The following is a 19,751-nucleotide window of genomic DNA, read 5'->3' as shown; positions in this document are numbered from 1 at the left end:
GATGAAAAGATAGCCCTTTTTGCTGACAACTCATGTCGGTGGCTAGTTGCAGATCAAGGTAATTTGCATTTTTTTTCGGTTTCAAGATGTTTAACATGTAGTATGCTGAAGAAGTGAAGAGCTCAAATCACCAGAATGCTAGAGTTGCCATATTTAAGCTTGCAGTTTCTACACAAGTGCCACTGTTACTTTCCTAGCATAGAGAAAATGATGGAAGCAACCAAATAATAATGGCTTTGCTATGCATTAGTCTGTTAAAAAAAATATACTGAACTACAAATGTCAGGTTTTTTTTTTATTAACTGAATAAATGTCAGCTTGTTGAGTGATGTGCTTACCATTTGTTGTGTTAGCTATCTAGGGGAGTCCATGTAACTGTCTTCAAATGGATGACCATATATGTTCATCAGTAATCATGCAACTGACACATGCCATCCAGGAATCATGGCTACTGGTGCTATCAATGTTGTTAGAGGAACAAAATCTTCCGATGAAGAACTGTTCCAAATATACAGTCACTCAGAAAGGTAAGTGTCAAGTCCTTTTGAAATGTGAATTTGAAGTGCTTTTAATGATCGATTATGCAGTCTACGAGCCGGTATAAATCCAAGTCACACACAACATAAATGAAATTTCACTTTGAACTGTTGAGACACGGGCCTGTCAGGTTTAGGACCTGGCTTTTATAAGCCAACAAACCATTTTGATATGCATATTTAAATGCTTCCACTGATTTTATTTGATGGAATGTTGAGATTATAACTGAGAGAGGTGCGGACTGTTAAGGGGATATGGAATTAGAGGTGCAAGTTTGGCATGATGTTGTCATCTATAGTTAAAGAAAAAATTGGACGGATCACCTTTCAGATCAGACCTCTCTTGGCTTGTGAAAAAAGTACCAACATCTGCATTCCAATTTTGACATCTTTACTGGACCAAAATGTCTATAATATGCTATTATTATCATGTGTGCATGGCTGGACATGAAGTTAATCTCTCAAAGTATGGTTGCTTGGTGATTGTTTTGCATCTGGAATGTTTTGCCTCAAACATAGCATGGCGTACATAGTACATTGACTCTAGAAATATGGATTGTTAGTTAATGGTATTATGATGATTATCTTTAAGCTTATGTGGTATAATTTTTGTACAAATACCAGTTTGTTACTTTCATGTTATAATATGAGTTTATTGTTTTTTCCCATCACAGTATTGCACTTGTTGTGGACAGTCCTCAATTCTTTAACCGGCTTGCAGAATCTTTCATTTCAAGGATTAGTGCAAGATTCATTGTGCTACTTTGGGGTGATAAATCATCCCTAAATAGTAAAGCTGTGATGGACATACCAGTTTATGACTACAATGATATCACTGAACTTGGACGAGAAAATCGCAATGCATTATGCTACTCAAGCGAGCTATCCGAGCAAGGTATCTTTGCTTGATATCATAATGTGATAGAACCACAAGAAATGTTTAGCTGAAGATATATAGAGTACGTTTCTTCCAATTTGTTGGTACTGCAATTTCTTCTGCATTTCTGACATCGAATGTCACATAAATTGCTAATCGTTTGCTTCATGTAAGATGTCTTATCATCCAATAAGCTAAGCATCCCAGTACCAGTAAACAGTTGATAGATGTACCTAGTCTTGTTAGTTTCGCAAGATTGTTATTTAATGGTTGGCTCAGTCATTTAGTTATATCCAGAGCTCGCCACTCAAGTTCCTTGCAGCCAACACTAATTGGTTTCATTCTTAATAGCTTTGGCATCTTTTGTTTTAAAGAGGAGCACTCAATTTTTGTTTCTTTACAGAATATGGCGTCACTAGGAAACTCTTAACGATTTTGTATTTCTGTAGACAAAACTTCTTTTATTTCTGTACTTCCAAGCAGTCAACTTGCATCCAATAATATGGTTCCTCTTTTTCCAACAATGTCCTAGTTTATTACAAAATTTTCTTCCTTCAGGTCAGCAAGGTGTCTTCGAAGCTATTGGTCCAGAAGACATTGCAACCCTAATATATACTAGCGGAACAGGTGGCACACCAAAAGGCGTGATGCTTACCCACCGAAATCTCTTGCATCAGGTTAAACATGCAGCAATGATGAAATTTTGTCAATGAATTTTAAGTAATACTATGCTTTGTGCAATAAGCCAATAACCTCTACTTTGTATTTGTTTGATGTAATATCCTATTGTATGAACATGGGTACTTGTGCTGATCATGTTTTTCTGGATTTTCTAGAAGTATCCCAAGTCTGAAGTGCCTTGATATTTTTGAACTGAATTGCTTAGATTTTTTTCATGTATTCCTCCTTGTATCCACATTAATCTTTACACTATTTATGTTCTGCAGATAAATAACTTATGGGAGATTGTTCCAGCAGTACCTGGTGATAGGTTCCTCAGCATGCTTCCACCCTGGCATGCATATGAGCGTTCTACTGAGTACTTCATCTTCACTCATGGAATTCAACAAGTTTACACTACTGTGAAGCACCTGAAGGTGTGATTTTGGTGCTTTCCATCATAAAATACTTCATTTTAGTCAGTTTTGGCAAGAGGCCTAGCGATGTCATTAAGAAGTTATTGTGATGTAGTACTGTTCATGTGCTCATGAGTTATGCTTTCATAGATTTAGCAGCCTACTGAAAGCTGCAAACTTAGTGATGGATATTGTATTAACATGTGCAGTCTGCAGAACTCTAGACTTCCTAATTTTCATGCGAACTCAGTATCACGATGCGCTCAACCGGGTTTCCGTGTGCCGTGCAGTACTCTTGTTCTATTTTTATTGTCTGACTGTTGTACAAGATGCTGAAATTGCTTATTCATGTAACATCTTTATGTTCTTTTATAGGCAGATTTGCAGCAGCACCAACCTCATTATATTATCTCTGTACCACTGGTCTATGAAACTCTGTACAGGTTAGTTTCTGTGACTGTGATGTTAAACTCTGTATGTAAACTGTGACACGTTCTACAGGCAGTGGTATTTGATAGTAGAATTCTTCAGTTCGCTAGTGCCCTCAATGCGGCTCAACATATTTGATAGTAGAATTTCTTCAGTTCGCTAGTGCCCTCAATGCGGCTCAACATATTTGCCTTCTGTTTGCTGTCAACATCTATCCTTCATTATATCATTTTTGGCTTATTTGGTTTATCATATTTTTGTCCATTAAATCAATATTTTTTGTGGATTAGTGGTGATTAGCAACAGTATGTAAAAAATCTTTGATCCATTTTGTAACATTTCATCACTTTTTACAGTTCGATTCAGAGGCAGATATCGGCTAGTTCTCCTGCTCGGAAAGCTGTGGCCCTTGCACTTATCAAGATAAGTTTGCTATTTATGGAGGCGAAGAAGATATATGAGGTATGAATCCCGAGTTAGCATGAGTCACCTCATTCTCTTCGCTGCAAGTAAAGTCCCTATCATTTCTTCCTCTCATTCTTTGGTGACTGGAGGCTCTCTATAAATTAATGTCTCATTGGATTCTGCATGTAGCTTAGTCAATTTTCCTTTTTCTGTCTTCTTTTTCCTGTTATTCTGGAAAGGGAACAGTCTTATCAAACAGTCCTGTCAAGCCATCATTCATTTCCTACATGTTCAATTATGTACGGGCAAGAATCGTCGCTGCTTTTTTGTGGCCTTTGCATAATCTGGCAAAGATGTTAGTCTACAAGAAAATCCATTCTTCAATCGGAATTTCGAAGGTACATTTTGCCTGCGTGCCTATTTCTATGCTACCTCGAGAATCTTTAGTCTTGCATACTTAGTAAATTTATAGTTTCTGTAATAATTTGCAGGCTGGTATTAGTGGTGGTGGAAGTCTCCCAATGCATGTGGACAAGTTTTTTGAGGTAGAGAATTAGCAATAAATAAACTTCCTATGTTAAATAATCCATCCATACTTATTGTTCCCTTTCAGGCTATTGGTATCAAAGTGCAAAATGGCTACGGTCTAACAGAGACTTCCCCTGTTGTAGCTGCTAGACGGCCATTCTGCAATGTAAGAGATTCCACAGGACTCGTTTCCATATATTATATGCATTTATTGACTGATTTTTTGGTATGTTGAAACAAAAGTTGGTTTTGTATTTCTTATGAAATATTATAAACTGTTTTAATCATTGGGGGGAGAAACAGATAACCAGATCATATAGGGAGTTAAATCTTGCATAATTTGGTGCTATCTCCTTCAATAAAAAAGACAAAAAGGTGGAACATTATTTATTTGTGCCCAGAAAAGGGATAAACTCCAATCTGGAAGCTGGCATGGCCCGTGAAATGCATAAAAGGTTCCCACGTTATTTATTTATTTATTAATAATGGAGCATATCTTCGTGCTGGATTTTTTAGTTTCCAAGGACAAAAGAAGATGATAATTCTGGTGTGCTATGTTTTGTGCTAATCTTGTGCTTCTTGGCTTCCTAAACATGTTTGTTTGATTTCAACTGATTCCCAACTTATAACCATTTGGGTGGCATCTTCAAAATAATCTTCATGTTTTTCATTACACATTTGTGTGTGATTTCAGCTGATTACCAACTTATAGCCATTTGGGTAGCATCTTCAAAATAATCTTCATGATTTTCGTTAGACATTTGTTCATGAATGCGTGATTTGCCTCCCATTTGTGCTCTTATACTAACATAAGCAGTTGATGTACTAAGGTTCTTGGCACAGTTGGCCACCCAATAAAGCATACAGAAATCAAGATTGTGGACATAGAGACAGGAGAGGTGCTCCCAGATGGTTCAAAGGGGATTGTGAAGATTAAAGGACTGCCAGTAATGAAGGGATATTATAAGGTTCTATCTATTCACTTTACCAATATGAATCGACTGTCAAATATTAAAAAAGATCTTCTGTAAACGTATTCTTGCAGAAATAAACACATTTACCTTGTTGTCTGACAGTAGCTAAATCTCACAATCCATGTAAAGATACCATGGTCTGAACTTATGTATTTGTCTTCATCTTTCTTAGATGGTTTCTCGTTTATCTCCTAAAACTTACATTATTACAGAATCCATCTGCTACAAATAAAGCTTTGGATCAAGAAGGTTGGTTCAACACTGGAGATATAGGTTGGATTGCACCTCACCATGCCACAGGGCCTAGTCGAAAGTGTGGAGGGATGCTTGTTCTTGAAGGGCGTGCAAAGGATACGATAGTTCTCACTACGGGTATTGCAATTAGTTTATCTTTTTTCTTCAGAACATCACTTTCAGTATTATGTAAAATCTCTTTACTGTTTTCTCTCTACGTTGATTATGACATTCCACTTCTTTGTATACCGGAGTGTGATTTTGGACTCTGGAAATCAATTAAGTCGTATGTAGCTGGATATTACGTAATTCTAGTTAAAGTTGACTGCACTTGAATGTTTAGTATATCTGATTGCATTTGAATGTCCCAATTTCCAGGTGAAAATGTTGAACCTGCTGAGCTTGAGGAAGCAGCAAGCAGGAGTAGCTTGATTGATCAGATAATGGTTATTGGCCAGGTAGGGCAAAAGGCTTAACATGCTACATGTATCAGGTGTCCTATTATGATTTATTATCATGGCCAATTGATGCTCCTTGACGTGATATGTGGGCAAATAAAATTTCTCTAGTGATAAGAGGAAATGTTTTATGGAACTGCCAAAATGTTATTTGAAACCATGTGGTGTGTGTATGTGCGTGTGTTTTTTCATGAAAAGATTTATCGTAATATGATTAGATTTAAATATTACAGTGATGAAATAGATCAGTACCACTGGTAAAGACATGAAAACTTCACCCTTTGTTCTTTGCGTAGGATCGGCGACGCCTTGGTGCTATTATAGTCCCCAATAATGATGAAGTTCTAGCAGCAGCAAAAAAAAAGTCTAGCCTTGATGGGAATAACGGACTAGCAAAAGATACAGTCATGAGCTTGCTATATGCTGAGCTGAGAACTTGGTAAGAGTTGCCTGCTTTGTTATTTTATCTGTACAAAAATAATCCTATTTTTCTTGTGAGTTCCACCTACATTGGCTAACACAACTGAGAGGCTTTAGCTAATTTGATGAAGATGTTCCAAAAATCTTATAGTAGAATCAAATCACCCGCTGCCTCACTGGATGTTGAAAGATAAAATAAAAATCAAAGGAGTCGGGCACGGGTAGTTTAGGGATTTAAAGTTGACAAGTGATCCGAGCCTCGTCAGTTAAATATCCCAAGTGCTGAATTAGTGTTTTAATAAATGCCAGGATGGCGGGTTGCTCATTCCAGATTGGCCCTATTCTTGTTGTCGACGAACCATTTACGGTAAGATTTTCTAGAGCAATGCCTTTTCTTGTCAAGTAAGTACTACCTCTGTTTCCAGATGTAAGACGTTTTTCGCGGTTGAGTAGGAACAGGGGGTGTAGCTATGCATGTACTTACAAGCACAGCATGATTTTTTGTTTCTTATTCATCAGATTGATAACGGTTTGATGACACCGACCATGAAGATAAGAAGGGACAAAGTGGCGGCCAAGTATCAGGGTGAGATTGAAGCGTTGTACAAGTGAGATGTGGGCCCTGGTTGATGGACTTGCGCACTGAGAATTGGTGTGAAATAAATAAATAAATTTTGGCATGGACATTTCCCAGTAATGAATAAAGTGTGTGAAACAAATGAAAGAAGGAAAAAAAAGAAAGCAAGACAGCTACAGAGGTCATATTTCTCTCAAAAATGTTGAATAATCGTATATATTCATTTAGCAGAGCTTCATCGGATCACCCCAAAACCCAAATCCATGGCCTGTCATGTCATCCATGGTGGCCGGCTGCTTGCTGTCCTCGCCATATTTTCTAGAACGTGTGGTACCTCCAGCGCAAACCCTGTTGTGGTTTCCATAGAAGAAGTTGTGAATTGCCACGTTTCACGTTCCAGCGGCGCGGTTTTTGAAATGTTTTTGTTTTTGTTTTAGAAAACTTCTAGAAACGTGACACGAAACCGGTTTTCAAAAACATTTTTTTTCTTTACTCTTTTCTGTTTCTGTTTCAAAAAATGTTCTTCAAATTAGAAAAATGATTTTTACTTTTCCAAATAATGTTTTGGATTCTTAATAAAACTTCTAGATTTTCAAAAAATGCTCTGTATACTAAAAAAATTCGGGATTTTCAAAAATAGTTTTGAATTTTTTTAACAAATATTCTGGATCTTTAAAATGGTCTACATTTTCTAAAAATGTTCTTCAAATTCGGAAATAAACTTTTCTTTTTTAAAAACGTTCTGTAATTTTAAAAAATGTTCTAGATCTTCGTATTATGTTCAGTTTCAAAAAATATTCTTCAAGTCCACGGCTAGCTGAATCCTCGGGTACTGTGCATACTAACATCAATTCAGGGAGAGTCTTATCTTACAGTTATGTTTTCGATTTAAGCGTGGAACTGGGCATTTCAATTACCGACCCCTTTCTCGTGAATGAAAGTCAATAAACACATGTCGAGGATAACACTCCTAGCATGGAAGATACCAATAGCCCCCTGTCACCACATGAGCGGTTCGGACATGCAAAATAGATTATTTCTTGAAGGTTTAGAGAGTGACACATGCAAATTTACTTCGAACAGCAGGTACTTTCAAAAAATGTTCTGAATTTTCAAACAGTGTTCAGTATTTTACATAATAGGTTCAAAGCTTCGAAATATGTTCCCTTTTTCCAAATTGTCGTGGAATTTCAAAATTTGTTCCGAAATTTAAAAACTGTTCATGTTTTCATTTTCTAAGGAGTTTAAAAAAAATTCAAACATTGTTCGCAAATTTGAAAAAATATACCAGATTTCAACCTTTGTTTGAGAAATTCAAACTATGCTCACGTTTTAAATATTCTTTTGGAATTTATTTATTTTTCCTGTTTTTTCGAAATGTTTCAGTTTTCTAAATTTTGTTCACAAATTTGGAAAGTGTGAAACACTCTGGTTGAAAAAAAATCTAATTTCCTAAAATAATTTGAATCTTCTCTTCGTGTTTGTTCGTTATGGTTCTGGTGTTTCAATTGATCAGTGACAAGCGCTAGGTCAACTGGTAATAGAATGTCGTGTGTAACATTTGATTCATTGTCCAAATCCCAGCTACGATCTTCGTGGGCTGGCTGGCCTGGAAGTGATCTTCATGGGCTAGCCCCCTGTGCAGCTCGGGACGGGAATCCCTATTTAGCGCCACAGTCGCCGATTACTGGAATATTTGGCTAACTGACGCCTGCAGTGCTCCGCCATGGGCTGAACCATTTGAAGATCTGATCTGTGTTTTAGCCCGTGAAATTTTTTCTAAATCTATGAACTTTTTTGAAAATCTGTGAACTTTTTTGAAAATCAATATTTTTATTGAAATATATTAACTTTTTGAAAGTTGGTGAAAATAATTTAAAATTTGTGAACTTTTTTCAAAATCACATAACAATTTCTAAAAATTGATTAATATTTTTTGAATATCGATGAACTTTTTTTGAAAATTGACGATTTTTTCGAGCTTTGTAAACTTTTTGAAAATACATAAACATATTTCGAAAATCAGTGAACTTTTTAAATAATCATTGAACTTTTTTCGCAAATTTGAACATTTTTAAAATTCTATGAACTTTTTTTTGATTTTTAAAGGACCAACACATTCTACATGGGCCGACCCATGAGGAGGAGCGCTGCAGGCGCCGGTTGGCCTAACCGTATAGGACCCCCCGCTCGGGACTTCCTGCCACAACGAGCGGCAGGTAGGAGCTCCCTTCCTATTGGACAATCTTTACGTCCAACTGCGTGCAGACGCGCAGAGGTCCTGCGACGGGGTCAGTCTATTAACACTAAGCAAACGACAACGGACAGGATTCGAACTCGGGAATTTCGAGACCTAAACGACTCGCTATAGCCAATGGAATAGTCGGGTGCTACTTGTAATAAAAGTGTAATTTTGTAACATATCACCTACGCAACACAATTAATATAGTCTTTACAAATTTTTGATTTTTCTGAAAATTTTGGAGAAGAATTAAAAGCCGCATAGTTTTTTCGAAAATGACAATCAAATCTAGTTTTCTATAAATTTTTTATTCTGAATGTTTTTGAAACTTTAATAAATTTTGAAACCACGAACGTTTTTTTTAATTCGTGAACATCTTCTGAATTTATGAAGAAGTGTTGAAAATGAGAACATTTTTTTGAAAACGCAAACAATCTTAGAGAAATAAGAACATATTTCTTAAATGTAATCAAATATTGCAAATAGAGAAAAACCCTGAAAGTAGGAACATTTTTTGAAATTACAAACATTTTCTGAATTTGCAAGCAAGTTGGAACATTTTCAATTGAAAGCTGGAATATTTTGTTATTTATAGAAAATGAGGACATTTAAAAAATACAAATTCTATGCTTTCTTAAAACAAGCAAAAAAATTCTAAATTCTAAACCTTTTCGGTATTTCTGAAGAAAATTTCAAAATAGGAAAGTTTTTCTAAAAATATGTACAAAATCTACAAGATGCAAACATTTTTAAATACTGAACATTCATTGCAAAATAAAACTCATAACAAATTCATTGAATAAAAGTGCGAATATTTTTTTAATTTCAGTACAATTTGTCAAAACATGAACACATTTCAAATTCATGAACAAAATTAGAAAATTGTGAACATTTTCTGAATTTTCCGAATTGTTCTTTAATATGAAAGGAAAAATTAAAAAATGAACAATGTTAAAATTTGTGATTTGTTTTTGAAAATGGTAACATTTTTAAATTCCCCCAAATTTTAAAATTTTGTGAACAGAAAATTTTAATGTGAACATTTTTTACATTTCTGCAAATTTGTAGCAAAAAATAAATTAGAAAAATTCGCTGAAAATGGAATAAAAGAAAAGGAGAAATAAAACAGAATAAAAGAAAAAGAAAAAAAAGGAAAAAAATAAAAATAAAAAATAAAAAAGTTGAAGAATCTTCTAGAAGGTTTCCATAACCAGAAAAATCCGCTTGGAACCTTCCAAAAGGTTCACAAACCAGGATCGGTGGAATGCAAACTATCTTCTAAACGGGTCGGCCCGTCTTGATCGATCGCATGTGCGGGGGCTCGACATTTTGATGCAGATTTGCGTCAAATAAGGTATTCCACCTTCTTCCTGCCACGTTTCGTCACCTGCTTGACAAAGGCTTTCTTAACGTGCTTCCGTCGGCGCTGTGGCCGGGGTCGATCATTCTTGCGCAGCACAGCCCACAAGTTAGGTGGCTCAACTTTTTTTTTTATCCCAGCTGTTATTTTTGAATTTATTTCAAGATTTTCGGCACTACGCTTTGTGTGGAAGAAGATGTTTCTGTCGATGACGACACGTTTATGATTACTTTCTAAATTGTAAGATGATATGCAGTGTCAATCTCTCGATCGTGTTCATAGCAATAGAGTATGTGCGCTTTAAATGAGTGTATGTATAAGTCCTTGCGTTTGTATTGTATTCATTTTTTTACGATGGACGGGCACGTGAGCGCAGCCGTAGAGGTGACGCCACAGAACTATTTGGCTTCTTTTCTTTTTCTTAACGAAATTGTTATGGGGACTGCCACGCGTTCATCGATGAATTTGTAGTAATCATCCGCCACCTGACCAGACGTCCGATGTAGACGTCCGATGTATGCGCGTGCACTGTCCAATCACCAGCTCGGTCACCTCCCCTCACTACATAAAATCCTGAAACAATATTTCAATTACAGAAACAAGCACGCGGCTCTGTCGCCTCCCCGACACACTAATTCCTGAAACAACAAATCAGTTACAGAAATACCCGTCGATTGATCTCCTGGCACATCCCGCATGTCCCCTCCCCCACTCATTAATTCCTGAAACAACGGCCGCGTTGCAGAAAAGCGGCCGTGTTACAGAAAAAAAATTCCTAAAACAATGACCGCGTTGCGGAAACAATTTCTCCAACTCCTAAAACAATGACCGTGTTACAGAAACAACGATCGTGTTGCAGAAACTGAAAAGGGATGAATGGCTGTAAGGTTAAAGGAGAGGGAGAGGAAGGAGAGGGGAAGAGACGCGAAGTAGTTGATGCGGAGCGAGGGCTGGCCCAGGGCCTCGATGGGGATTGGCCATGGCAAGCGGGCGACAACAGCGATGCAACAACATGCAAGGCAGCGGGGCGGGGCAATGCCTGGCAGCACGGGGCGACGACGGGCCGTGGCTGCGGGACCCTGGCACGACGCGGGAGGACGGGAGGAGGCGGCTGCGGGCGCGCGCTAGGTCGGCAGGCGAGGTCGCGACGACGGCCGGAGCGGGCGGCGCTGGAGGCGGGGTCGACGTAGGGCGGCTCGTCGGAGCTCTGTTGCGGCGGGCGCCTAGCGGGTTGTGGCAGCGGCTCTCTGGTGGCTGCGGGACGAGGAGCAGACGAGCTCGGGCTGGCTCGCGGGGGGGGGGGGGGGGGGGGGATGGAGGAGACAGCTGCGGTTGGCCCGATGAGGAAAACTAGGTGGGGGTGGCGGCTTAGGACACGTGACTAGCATAGAAGGAGGCGGATGAAGCAGGCCCGTCTGTCGGTTGAACACAAGGTTTTTTCAACTGTTAAGTGTCATCTAGATGTTTTTTAAGGATGTCACATCTAAGTTTTTAACCATTAAATGTATTCAGCTTTAAATGTACTGCAAAGTTAATCCACGTCGCGCGCGTCCTTGTCGCTGTTTCTTGAGAGAAGGCGTTGATTCGTTCTTTTTATTCTGGAGCAATGGCGTTGCTTTGTTGGTCCAGCCTTCGTTGCATGGGCCGGCCTTTTTCTTCTTCTTTTCTGGTGTTGTAACAAATCGGAGCGTGCGTCCTTGTCGCTGGTTGCTTCCATATATTTTTTTTGCCCCTTTCCTTTTTTTAGTACGTGAATTACTTTTTGAAGTGTGCGGCAGCTTATTAAAATTAATATTTTGTTATTTTTCGAACAATTATTTAAATTCACTATTTTATAAAATTCATGAACATTTAAAAATATCGAATATTTTTCAATTCGGATTTGTTTAATCTCATGAAGACTGTAACAATAGGAACTGTTTCTCATCAATCGACAGATCCATCGCTGGGCATCCACCACCTCAAATGATTGATGGCGTGTCCCTTATCTTATCTCTTTCTCAACCGATCTTTTTTTCTTTTTCTGAAGCAATGTTGGCCCCGCGCCGTCTGTCTCTCTCATGGTGCTTGTGCTGAGCAGGACCCTGGGCTCGTCGTCGGTGGCGGCGCTGCGGCCGAGCCCGTCGCGGGAGCTGCCGCGGGCCGCGCTCGCGCTGCAGGGGAGGAGGCCCGCCGATGCCAGAGGGGTATGGTGGAAGGCCGAGAAGGGCGGGCTGGTCGGGGCGAGGTGCGCCTCCGCCGTCGCCGAGAAGACCGCCGCGGAGGAGGAGGCCGTCGGGGGAGTAGTTCGATTACCAGACCGAGGTGGGAGGATGGGCTCCAATCATTGTGTACCTTCCGGTTGGATTTTGAATCCCGTCTCCTACCTCTCCCTCTCCATCTATCCCTCTTCATTTTCTGTAATGCGGTCGTTGTTTCTGCAACGCAGCCGTTGTTTCAGGAGTTGCATAAATTAGTTCTGCAACGCGACCGTTGTTTCAGAAATTGTTTCTGCAATAGGGGCGCTGTTTTTGCAATGCGGCCCCACCCCCACTTAAAGATTTTACGTACAAACTGATGTGTAGGATTGTGATTGGCAATTGAGAGATGAGGGACCCACCCTCACTGAAAATTAGAGGGGATAAAAGAATTAGTTTGGAAGGTTAAATAAATCTTTGTAAGTTTTTGTAGATCTAGCATTATTGTTACTATAAATTCACAGGTGGACGCTAGCAGTCCCATATCTTATCTAAGTTGTGGTTTGTCCGATCTATTTTATTGTAATCTTTGCGCAAACTTGATCCTGATTCGTTTGTCGAGGGCATCCCGTATCTTCGCTTTGTCTAGTTGTTGGTTGATATTTTCGTTAGGCCTTTTTTGTTCGGTCACTGTTTTATTTTTTCCTCATAATTTTCATGAGCTATTTTGTCGTTTGTTATTGGCGTGCTTTGTAGAAGGGAAACGTTTCCCCCCGGCGCGCCGGCCGAATCGTTCGGCCGGTTGCGCGCGGGTCGCGCTCGTTGGCAGGTGTATGCAGCATTTTTTCGTAAAAATTGCTGCAATCGTGTATTTTTTTGTTACAAACGTTTTTCATGCAGCTTTTTTCTCATGTAAATTTATTATAATCAGCGTTCATATTTGCTACAAGCGTTTTTTATTTACTAGATTTGTACAGTAAAAAAGTTGCATATACGTTTGGTTGCAACTCGAGTTCGTTAAATTTTTGCTACAACTGGCATTTTGACTTTTGCTACAACCGTGTTATTTTTTGCTACAACCGGCATCATTTTTTGCTGCAACCGTTCACTGAAAAAGTTGCATACACGTCACGTAGATTTTTGCTATAACCGGCGTTTAACTTTTGCTACCACGCATCATCTTCTTCGCTTTTTTGCTACGATCATGTAGATATTTTTTTTGCTATAATTATTTTTTTGTTGCAACCGTTGCAAAAAATGCTGCATAGCGTCGAAATTTGTTGCATGAAGATAAAAATGTTGCATGACAGCGTTCCATTCTTTTCGGCGGCATCCTTCCGCATTGGCGGCGAGTGGAGTGCACCACATGTGTCCGCGTTCCCGAGGGCACCCCTCTCTTTCAAGAGGATTCACGCTCTGAATAGTTACATGCAAGTCTATATAACATAGAAAAGCAGGCTGTCCATGACGGGTACGTGTGGGGTGAACCAAATTCTCATTGAATTGGATTTTTCCATTCGAAAAATCGATTGCTAAATGAATTCCAATTTGTTAAACATTATTTATGAGAAAGATCTGACGATCCCCCGTGCAGATCGGACGGTCAGCCTGCGACCGACGCTAGCGCTGGCGCCTAGTACTGCCCTTTGTAGAAGCAGAAGAGACATCGTTGCCTCTTTGATCACCTTGATTCTGCCGCTATTTTGTCTCTCCTCATTTATCCTCTCTTCAATTTTTATTTGTCTTTCATTATAGCCTACACCTTTTCATGCGATTTTTGTCTGCCCCAGTTTCAACTTCACTATTAACTTGCAATCGGGATCAAGTCCACTATTATTACTAGGGTATGGTTTTTTTTGTTGTCTCTAATTGCAAGTTCATCTTTGACTCGCAATTGGATTCGATATTTATTTTGTATCGCAAATGGGTCCGACTCTTTACTTTTTCAATAGTGCATGTCCACCCTTACCTTGCGACAAGACCTGACTTATTTCGTCTCACTTGCAAGTTCATATATTTTGCGTTAGTTGCAAGTCACACCCTCAAATTGAAACCAGATCTGATTTTTTGTCTGAGTTGCAAGTCCATCAACGACTCGCAAGGAGGGCTATTTTTTTTCTTGTACCAAATTGGCAAGTCAACCATTGACTTGCAACTGGGCATGCCCCCTTTTTTATCCCATCTGCAAGATAACCGTCGACTCATAACTCGGCTCTTGCTCTTTTTTTTACCACAGTTGTAAGTCAACCACCGACTCGCAACTAAACCCCATCCTTTTTTCGACCGAGTTGCAAGTCCATCATTGACATGCAAATAGGCACTTGATCTTTTCTCCCCAGTTGCAAGTACACACTTGACTCACAACTCAACTCGAACCCTTTTTTACCCCAATTGCAAATCCAAAATCGACTCGCAACTAGGTTAACCTTTTTTTTTGCCTAGTTGCAAACCCGCCATTGACATCCAATTGAGCTCTTCCATCCTTATTTTTTAGTTTACAAGTCCACCTTTTGACTCACAACTAGATCAACTTATTTTTCCATATTAGTTTGCATGTCCATCGTCGCCTTCCAAATAGGGCTTGCTTTTCCTTGTTGCAAGTCAACCATCAATTCGAACTGGCCCTAACACTTATTTTGTCCCAGTTGCATGTCAACCATTGACATGCAACTTGGGCCATTAAACCTTTTTTGCAACCCCATCTTTTTTATATTCATAGTTGCAAGTACACACTCGACGGGCAACTAGGACCGTAGTTGTTCTCCTCCCACTTGTGATTCGACCCTCAACTCACAATGGGGTGGCGTACTTCTCTTATTTGTCCGCGTTGCAAGTCCACACTCGACTTGCAACTAGGCCCGTAGATGTTTGTCGTCCAAGTTGTAAGTCCACCCTCGACTAAGAAGTGGGCTTGTAGTTGTAGTTGCCGAGTTGTAAGCCCACCCTCGACTCACAACTCAGCTTGCAGTTGTAGTTGCCCCAGTTGCAAGTCCACCTTCAACTCGCAACTTGGTCCGTATTTTGTTTTCAACCTAGTTGCAAGCCCACATTCACAACTGGGCATGTAGTGTGTTTGTCGTTCCAATTGCAACTCCACCCTCGACTCGCAACCAAGCCCGTGGTTGGTTCTCATTGTTGGGGAACGTTGCATGGGAAACAAAAATTTTCCTACGCACACGAAGACCTATCATGGTGATGTCCATCTACGAGAGGAGATTTGGATCTACGTACCCTTATAGATCGCACAATAGGAAGCATTAAGAAACGCGGTTAATGTAGTGGAACGTCCTCACGTCCCTCGAACCGTCCCGCGAACCGTCTCGTGATCCGTCCCACGATCCGAATGGACGGCACCTCCGCGTTCAACATGTTGGAAATATGCCCTAGAGGCAATAATAAATTAGTTATTATTATATTTCTTTGTTCATGATAATCGTTTATTATCCATGCTATAATTGTATTGATTGGAAACACAATACTTGTGTGGATACATAGACAAAACACTGTCCCTAGTAAGCCTCTAGTTGACTAGCTCGTTGATCAAAGATGGTCAAGGTTTCCTGGCCATAGGCAAGTGTTGTCACTTGATAACGGGATCACATCATTAGGAGAATCATGTGATGGACTAGACCCAAACTAATAGACGTAGCATGTTGATCGTGTCATTTTGTTGCTACTGTTTTCTGCGTGTCAAGTATTTGTTCCTATGACCATGAGATCATATAACTCACGGACACCGGAGGAATGCTTTGTGTGTATCAAACGTCGCAACGTAACTGGGTGACTATAAAGATGCTATACAGGTATCTCCGAAGGTGTTAGTTGAGTTAGTATGGATCAAGACTGGGATTTGTCACTCCGTATGACGGAGAGGTATCTCGGGGCCCACTCAGTAATACAACATCACACACAAGCCTTGCAAGCAATGTAACTTAATGTAAGTTGCGGGATCTTGTATTACGGAACGAGTAAAGAGACTTGCCGGTAAACGAGATTGAAATAGGTATGCGGATACTGACGATCGAATCTCGGGCAAGTAACATACCGAAGGACAAAGGGAATGACATACGGGATTATACGAATCCTTGGCACTGAGGTTCAAACGATAAGATCTTCGTAGAATATGTAGGATCCAATATGGGCATCCAGGTCCCGCTATTGGATATTGACCGAGGAGTCTCTCGGGTCATGTCTACATAGTTCTCGAACCCGCAGGGTCTGCACACTTAAGGTCCGACGTTATTTTATGCGTATTTGAGTTATATGGTTGGTTACCGAATGTTGTTCGGAGTCCCGGATGAGATCACGGACGTCACGAGGGTTTCCAGAATGGTCCGGAAACGAATATTGATATATAGGATGACCTCATTTGATTACCGGAAGGTTTTCGGAGTTACCGGGAATGTACCGGGAATGACAAATGGGTTCCGGGAGTTCACCGGGGGGGGGGGGGGGGGGGGCAACCCACCCCGGGGAAGCCCATAGGCTTTGGGGAGACACACCAGCCCTTAGTGGGCTGGTGGGACAGCCCCAAGGGGGCCTATGCGCCAAGAATAAAGAAGCAAAGGAAAAGAAAAAAAAGAGAGGGAGGAAGTGGGAAGGGAGGGGGACTCCTCCCACCAAACCAAGTCCAACTCGGTTTGGGGGGGGGGAGTCCTCCCCCCCTTGGCTCGGCCGACCCCTTGAGGGTCCCTTGGACCCCAAGGCAAGGTCCCCCTCCCTCCTCCTATATATATGGAGCAATTAGGGCTGATTTGAGACGACTTTTCCACGGCAGCCCGACCACATACCTCCACGGTTTTTCCTCTAGATCGCGTTTCTGCGGAGCTCGGGCGGAGCCCTGCTGAGACAAGGTCATCACCAACCCCCGGAGCGCCGTCACGCTGCCGGAGAACTCTTCTACCTCTCCGTCTCTCTTGCTGGATCAAGAAGGCCGAGATCATCGTCGAGCTGTACGTGTGCTGAACGCGGAGGTGCCGTCCGTTCGGTACTAGATCGTGGGACTGATCGTGGGATTGTTCGCGGGGCGGATCGAGGGACGTGAGGACGTTCCACTACATCAACCGCGTTCTCTAACGCTTCTGCTGTACGGTCTACAAGGGTACGTAGATCACTCATCCCCTCTCGTAGATGGGCATCACCATGATAGGTCTTCGTGCGCATAGGAAAATTTTTGTTTCCCATGCGACGTTCCCCAACACAACACACGTACAGCTCGACGATGATCTCGGCATTCTTGATCCAGCAAACAAGACGGAGAAGTAGATGAGTTCTCCGACAGCGTGACAACGCTCCGGTGGTGGTGAGGATCTACTCCTGCAAGGCTCTGCCTGAGCTCCGCAGAAATACGATCTAGAGGTAAAACTATGGTGTCTAGATCTGAGTTGCGCGTGGCAAAAGTTGTCTCAAATCAGCCCTAAATCACCACTATATATAGGAGGGAGGGGGAGGAGGCTTGCCTTGAGGGCCAAGCCCTCAAGGGTGCACCGGCCAGGAGGAGAGAAGGATTCCTACTCCAATTAGGATGGGAAAGTGGAGTCCTTCTCTTCCTTCCCACCTCCCCTTTTGTTTTTCTTTGGTTTTCTTTTCTTGGCGCATAGGCCCTCTTGGGCTGTCCCGGGTTGGTGCGCCACCCTAAGGCCATTGGGCTTCCCCGTGGTGGGTTTCCCCTCCTCCCTGTGAACTTCTGGAACCCATTCGTCACTTCCGATACAATGCCGGTAATGACCGAAAACCTTTCGGTAACCAAATGAAACCATCCTATATATCAATCTTCGTTTCCGGACCATTTCGGAAACCCTCGTGACATCCGTAATCTCATCCAGGACTCCGAACAACATTCGGTAACCACACATATAACTCAACTATACTAAAACATCATCGAACCTTAAGTGTGCAGACCCTGCGGGTTCGAGAACTATGTAGACATGCCCCGAGGCACTCCTCGGTCGATATCCAATAGCTGGACCTGGATGCCCATATTGGATTCTACATATTCTCCGAAGATCTTATCGGTTGAACCTCGGTTTCAAGGATTCATATAATCCCGTATATCATTCCCTTTGTCCTTCGGTATGTTACTTGCCCGAGATTCGATCGTCGGTATTCGCATACCTATTTCAATCTCGTTACCGACAAGTCTCTTTACTCGTTTCGTAATACAAGATTCCGTGACTTACACTTAGTCACATTGCTTGCAAGGCTTGTGTGCGATGTTGTATTACCGAGTGGGCCCCGAGATACCTCTCCGTCACACGGAGTGACAAATCCCAGTCTTGATCCATACTAACTCAACGGACACCTTCGGAGATACCTGTAGAGCACCTTTATAGTCATCCAGTTACGTTGCGACGTTTGATGCACACAAGGTATTCCTCCGGTGCCAGTGAGTTATATAATCTCATGGTCATAGGAACAAATACTTGACACACAGAAAACAATAGCAATAAAACGACACGATCAATATGCTATGTTCATAGTTTGGGTCTTGTCCATCACATGATTCTCCTAATGATGTGATCCCGTTATCAAGTGACAACACTTGTCTATGGTTAGGAAACCTTAACCATCTTTGATCAACGAGCTAGTCAACTAGAGCTTACTAGGGATAGTGTTTTGTCTATGTATCCACACATGTATTTGAGTTTCCAATCTATACAATTATAGCATGGATAATAAACGATTATCATGAACAAAGAAATATAATAAGAACTAATTTACCAACACTCATCCCAGTTACAAGCCCACACATCGACTAGCAAATTCCCTTGTGATCTGTCGATGGAGACAAACAAGATGATATTGGATTCTACAAAGAGAGATCCAACCTCCTCGTAACGGTCCTAATTTCCTGTCATGGAAAATATGATGTTTGGTACCGTTTCTCATGCTCGATAACTAATAACTCCCCTCATCATTTAGCGGACATCATGACACGAGCGACGTGTAAGCAATGCTTTGTGCGAAGTAGATGAAGTAAGAAATTTAACCAAAAAAATTATTTTCTTTCAATTTCTTTTCCAATGATGATGCTAGAAGGCTTACATCAAGTTGAATGGATGATTCAATCAACAATGTTGTGATCATGGTCTAAGGACTAGAGGGCTTGAATATTCCTATTAAATGCAACTTCACAATTTTTAATGTTGGCATGTTTTTAGCCTAAAGGAACAAGGACTAGACAACCACAAGCACTTAACACGCAAGTGATAAATAAGCAGTGATAAATAAAAATCTTGCAAGTAACTATGAGGTATATTGGAGAATGCAAACACTCATGACACGAGGATTTTTTCCATACACTAGTGGAGAAACGGCTAGCCATAACTTATGTTAGTGGCACGCAGTTTCTAAGAAACGCCAACATTATATTCTTCAGATAGTACTAGTGTTGGATAAATTTATACGACAGTGACACAACCTTAGTGCCGGCATTGCGGTTATACCTGACGATACATG

At 40.9% G+C, this 19,751-nt stretch overlaps 1 protein-coding gene across 1 annotated transcript; it reads left to right on the top strand.

The window, feature by feature from the left end:
• The first annotated feature begins 458 nt into the window (after positions 1 to 458).
• LOC123395073 (probable acyl-activating enzyme 16, chloroplastic) lies at positions 459 to 6,760 on the top strand. The gene is made up of 15 exons (XM_045090003.1): positions 459 to 527; positions 1,258 to 1,431; positions 1,972 to 2,090; positions 2,361 to 2,510; positions 2,865 to 2,932; positions 3,275 to 3,380; positions 3,563 to 3,721; positions 3,815 to 3,868; positions 3,937 to 4,017; positions 4,682 to 4,819; positions 5,038 to 5,197; positions 5,438 to 5,517; positions 5,814 to 5,956; positions 6,247 to 6,304; positions 6,457 to 6,760. Exons 1-15 carry the CDS (start codon positions 464 to 466, stop codon positions 6,547 to 6,549), a joined length of 1,647 nt encoding a protein of 548 aa, XP_044945938.1. The 5' UTR covers positions 459 to 463; the 3' UTR covers positions 6,550 to 6,760.
• The last annotated feature ends 12,991 nt before the right edge of the window (positions 6,761 to 19,751 follow it).

The sequence above is a fragment of the Hordeum vulgare genome, chromosome 5H, assembly GCF_904849725.1.
Source record: "Hordeum vulgare subsp. vulgare chromosome 5H, MorexV3_pseudomolecules_assembly, whole genome shotgun sequence".
Taxonomy (NCBI): Eukaryota; Viridiplantae; Streptophyta; class Magnoliopsida; order Poales; family Poaceae; genus Hordeum; species Hordeum vulgare.
This window is presented reverse-complemented; position numbering and strand designations above follow the sequence as displayed.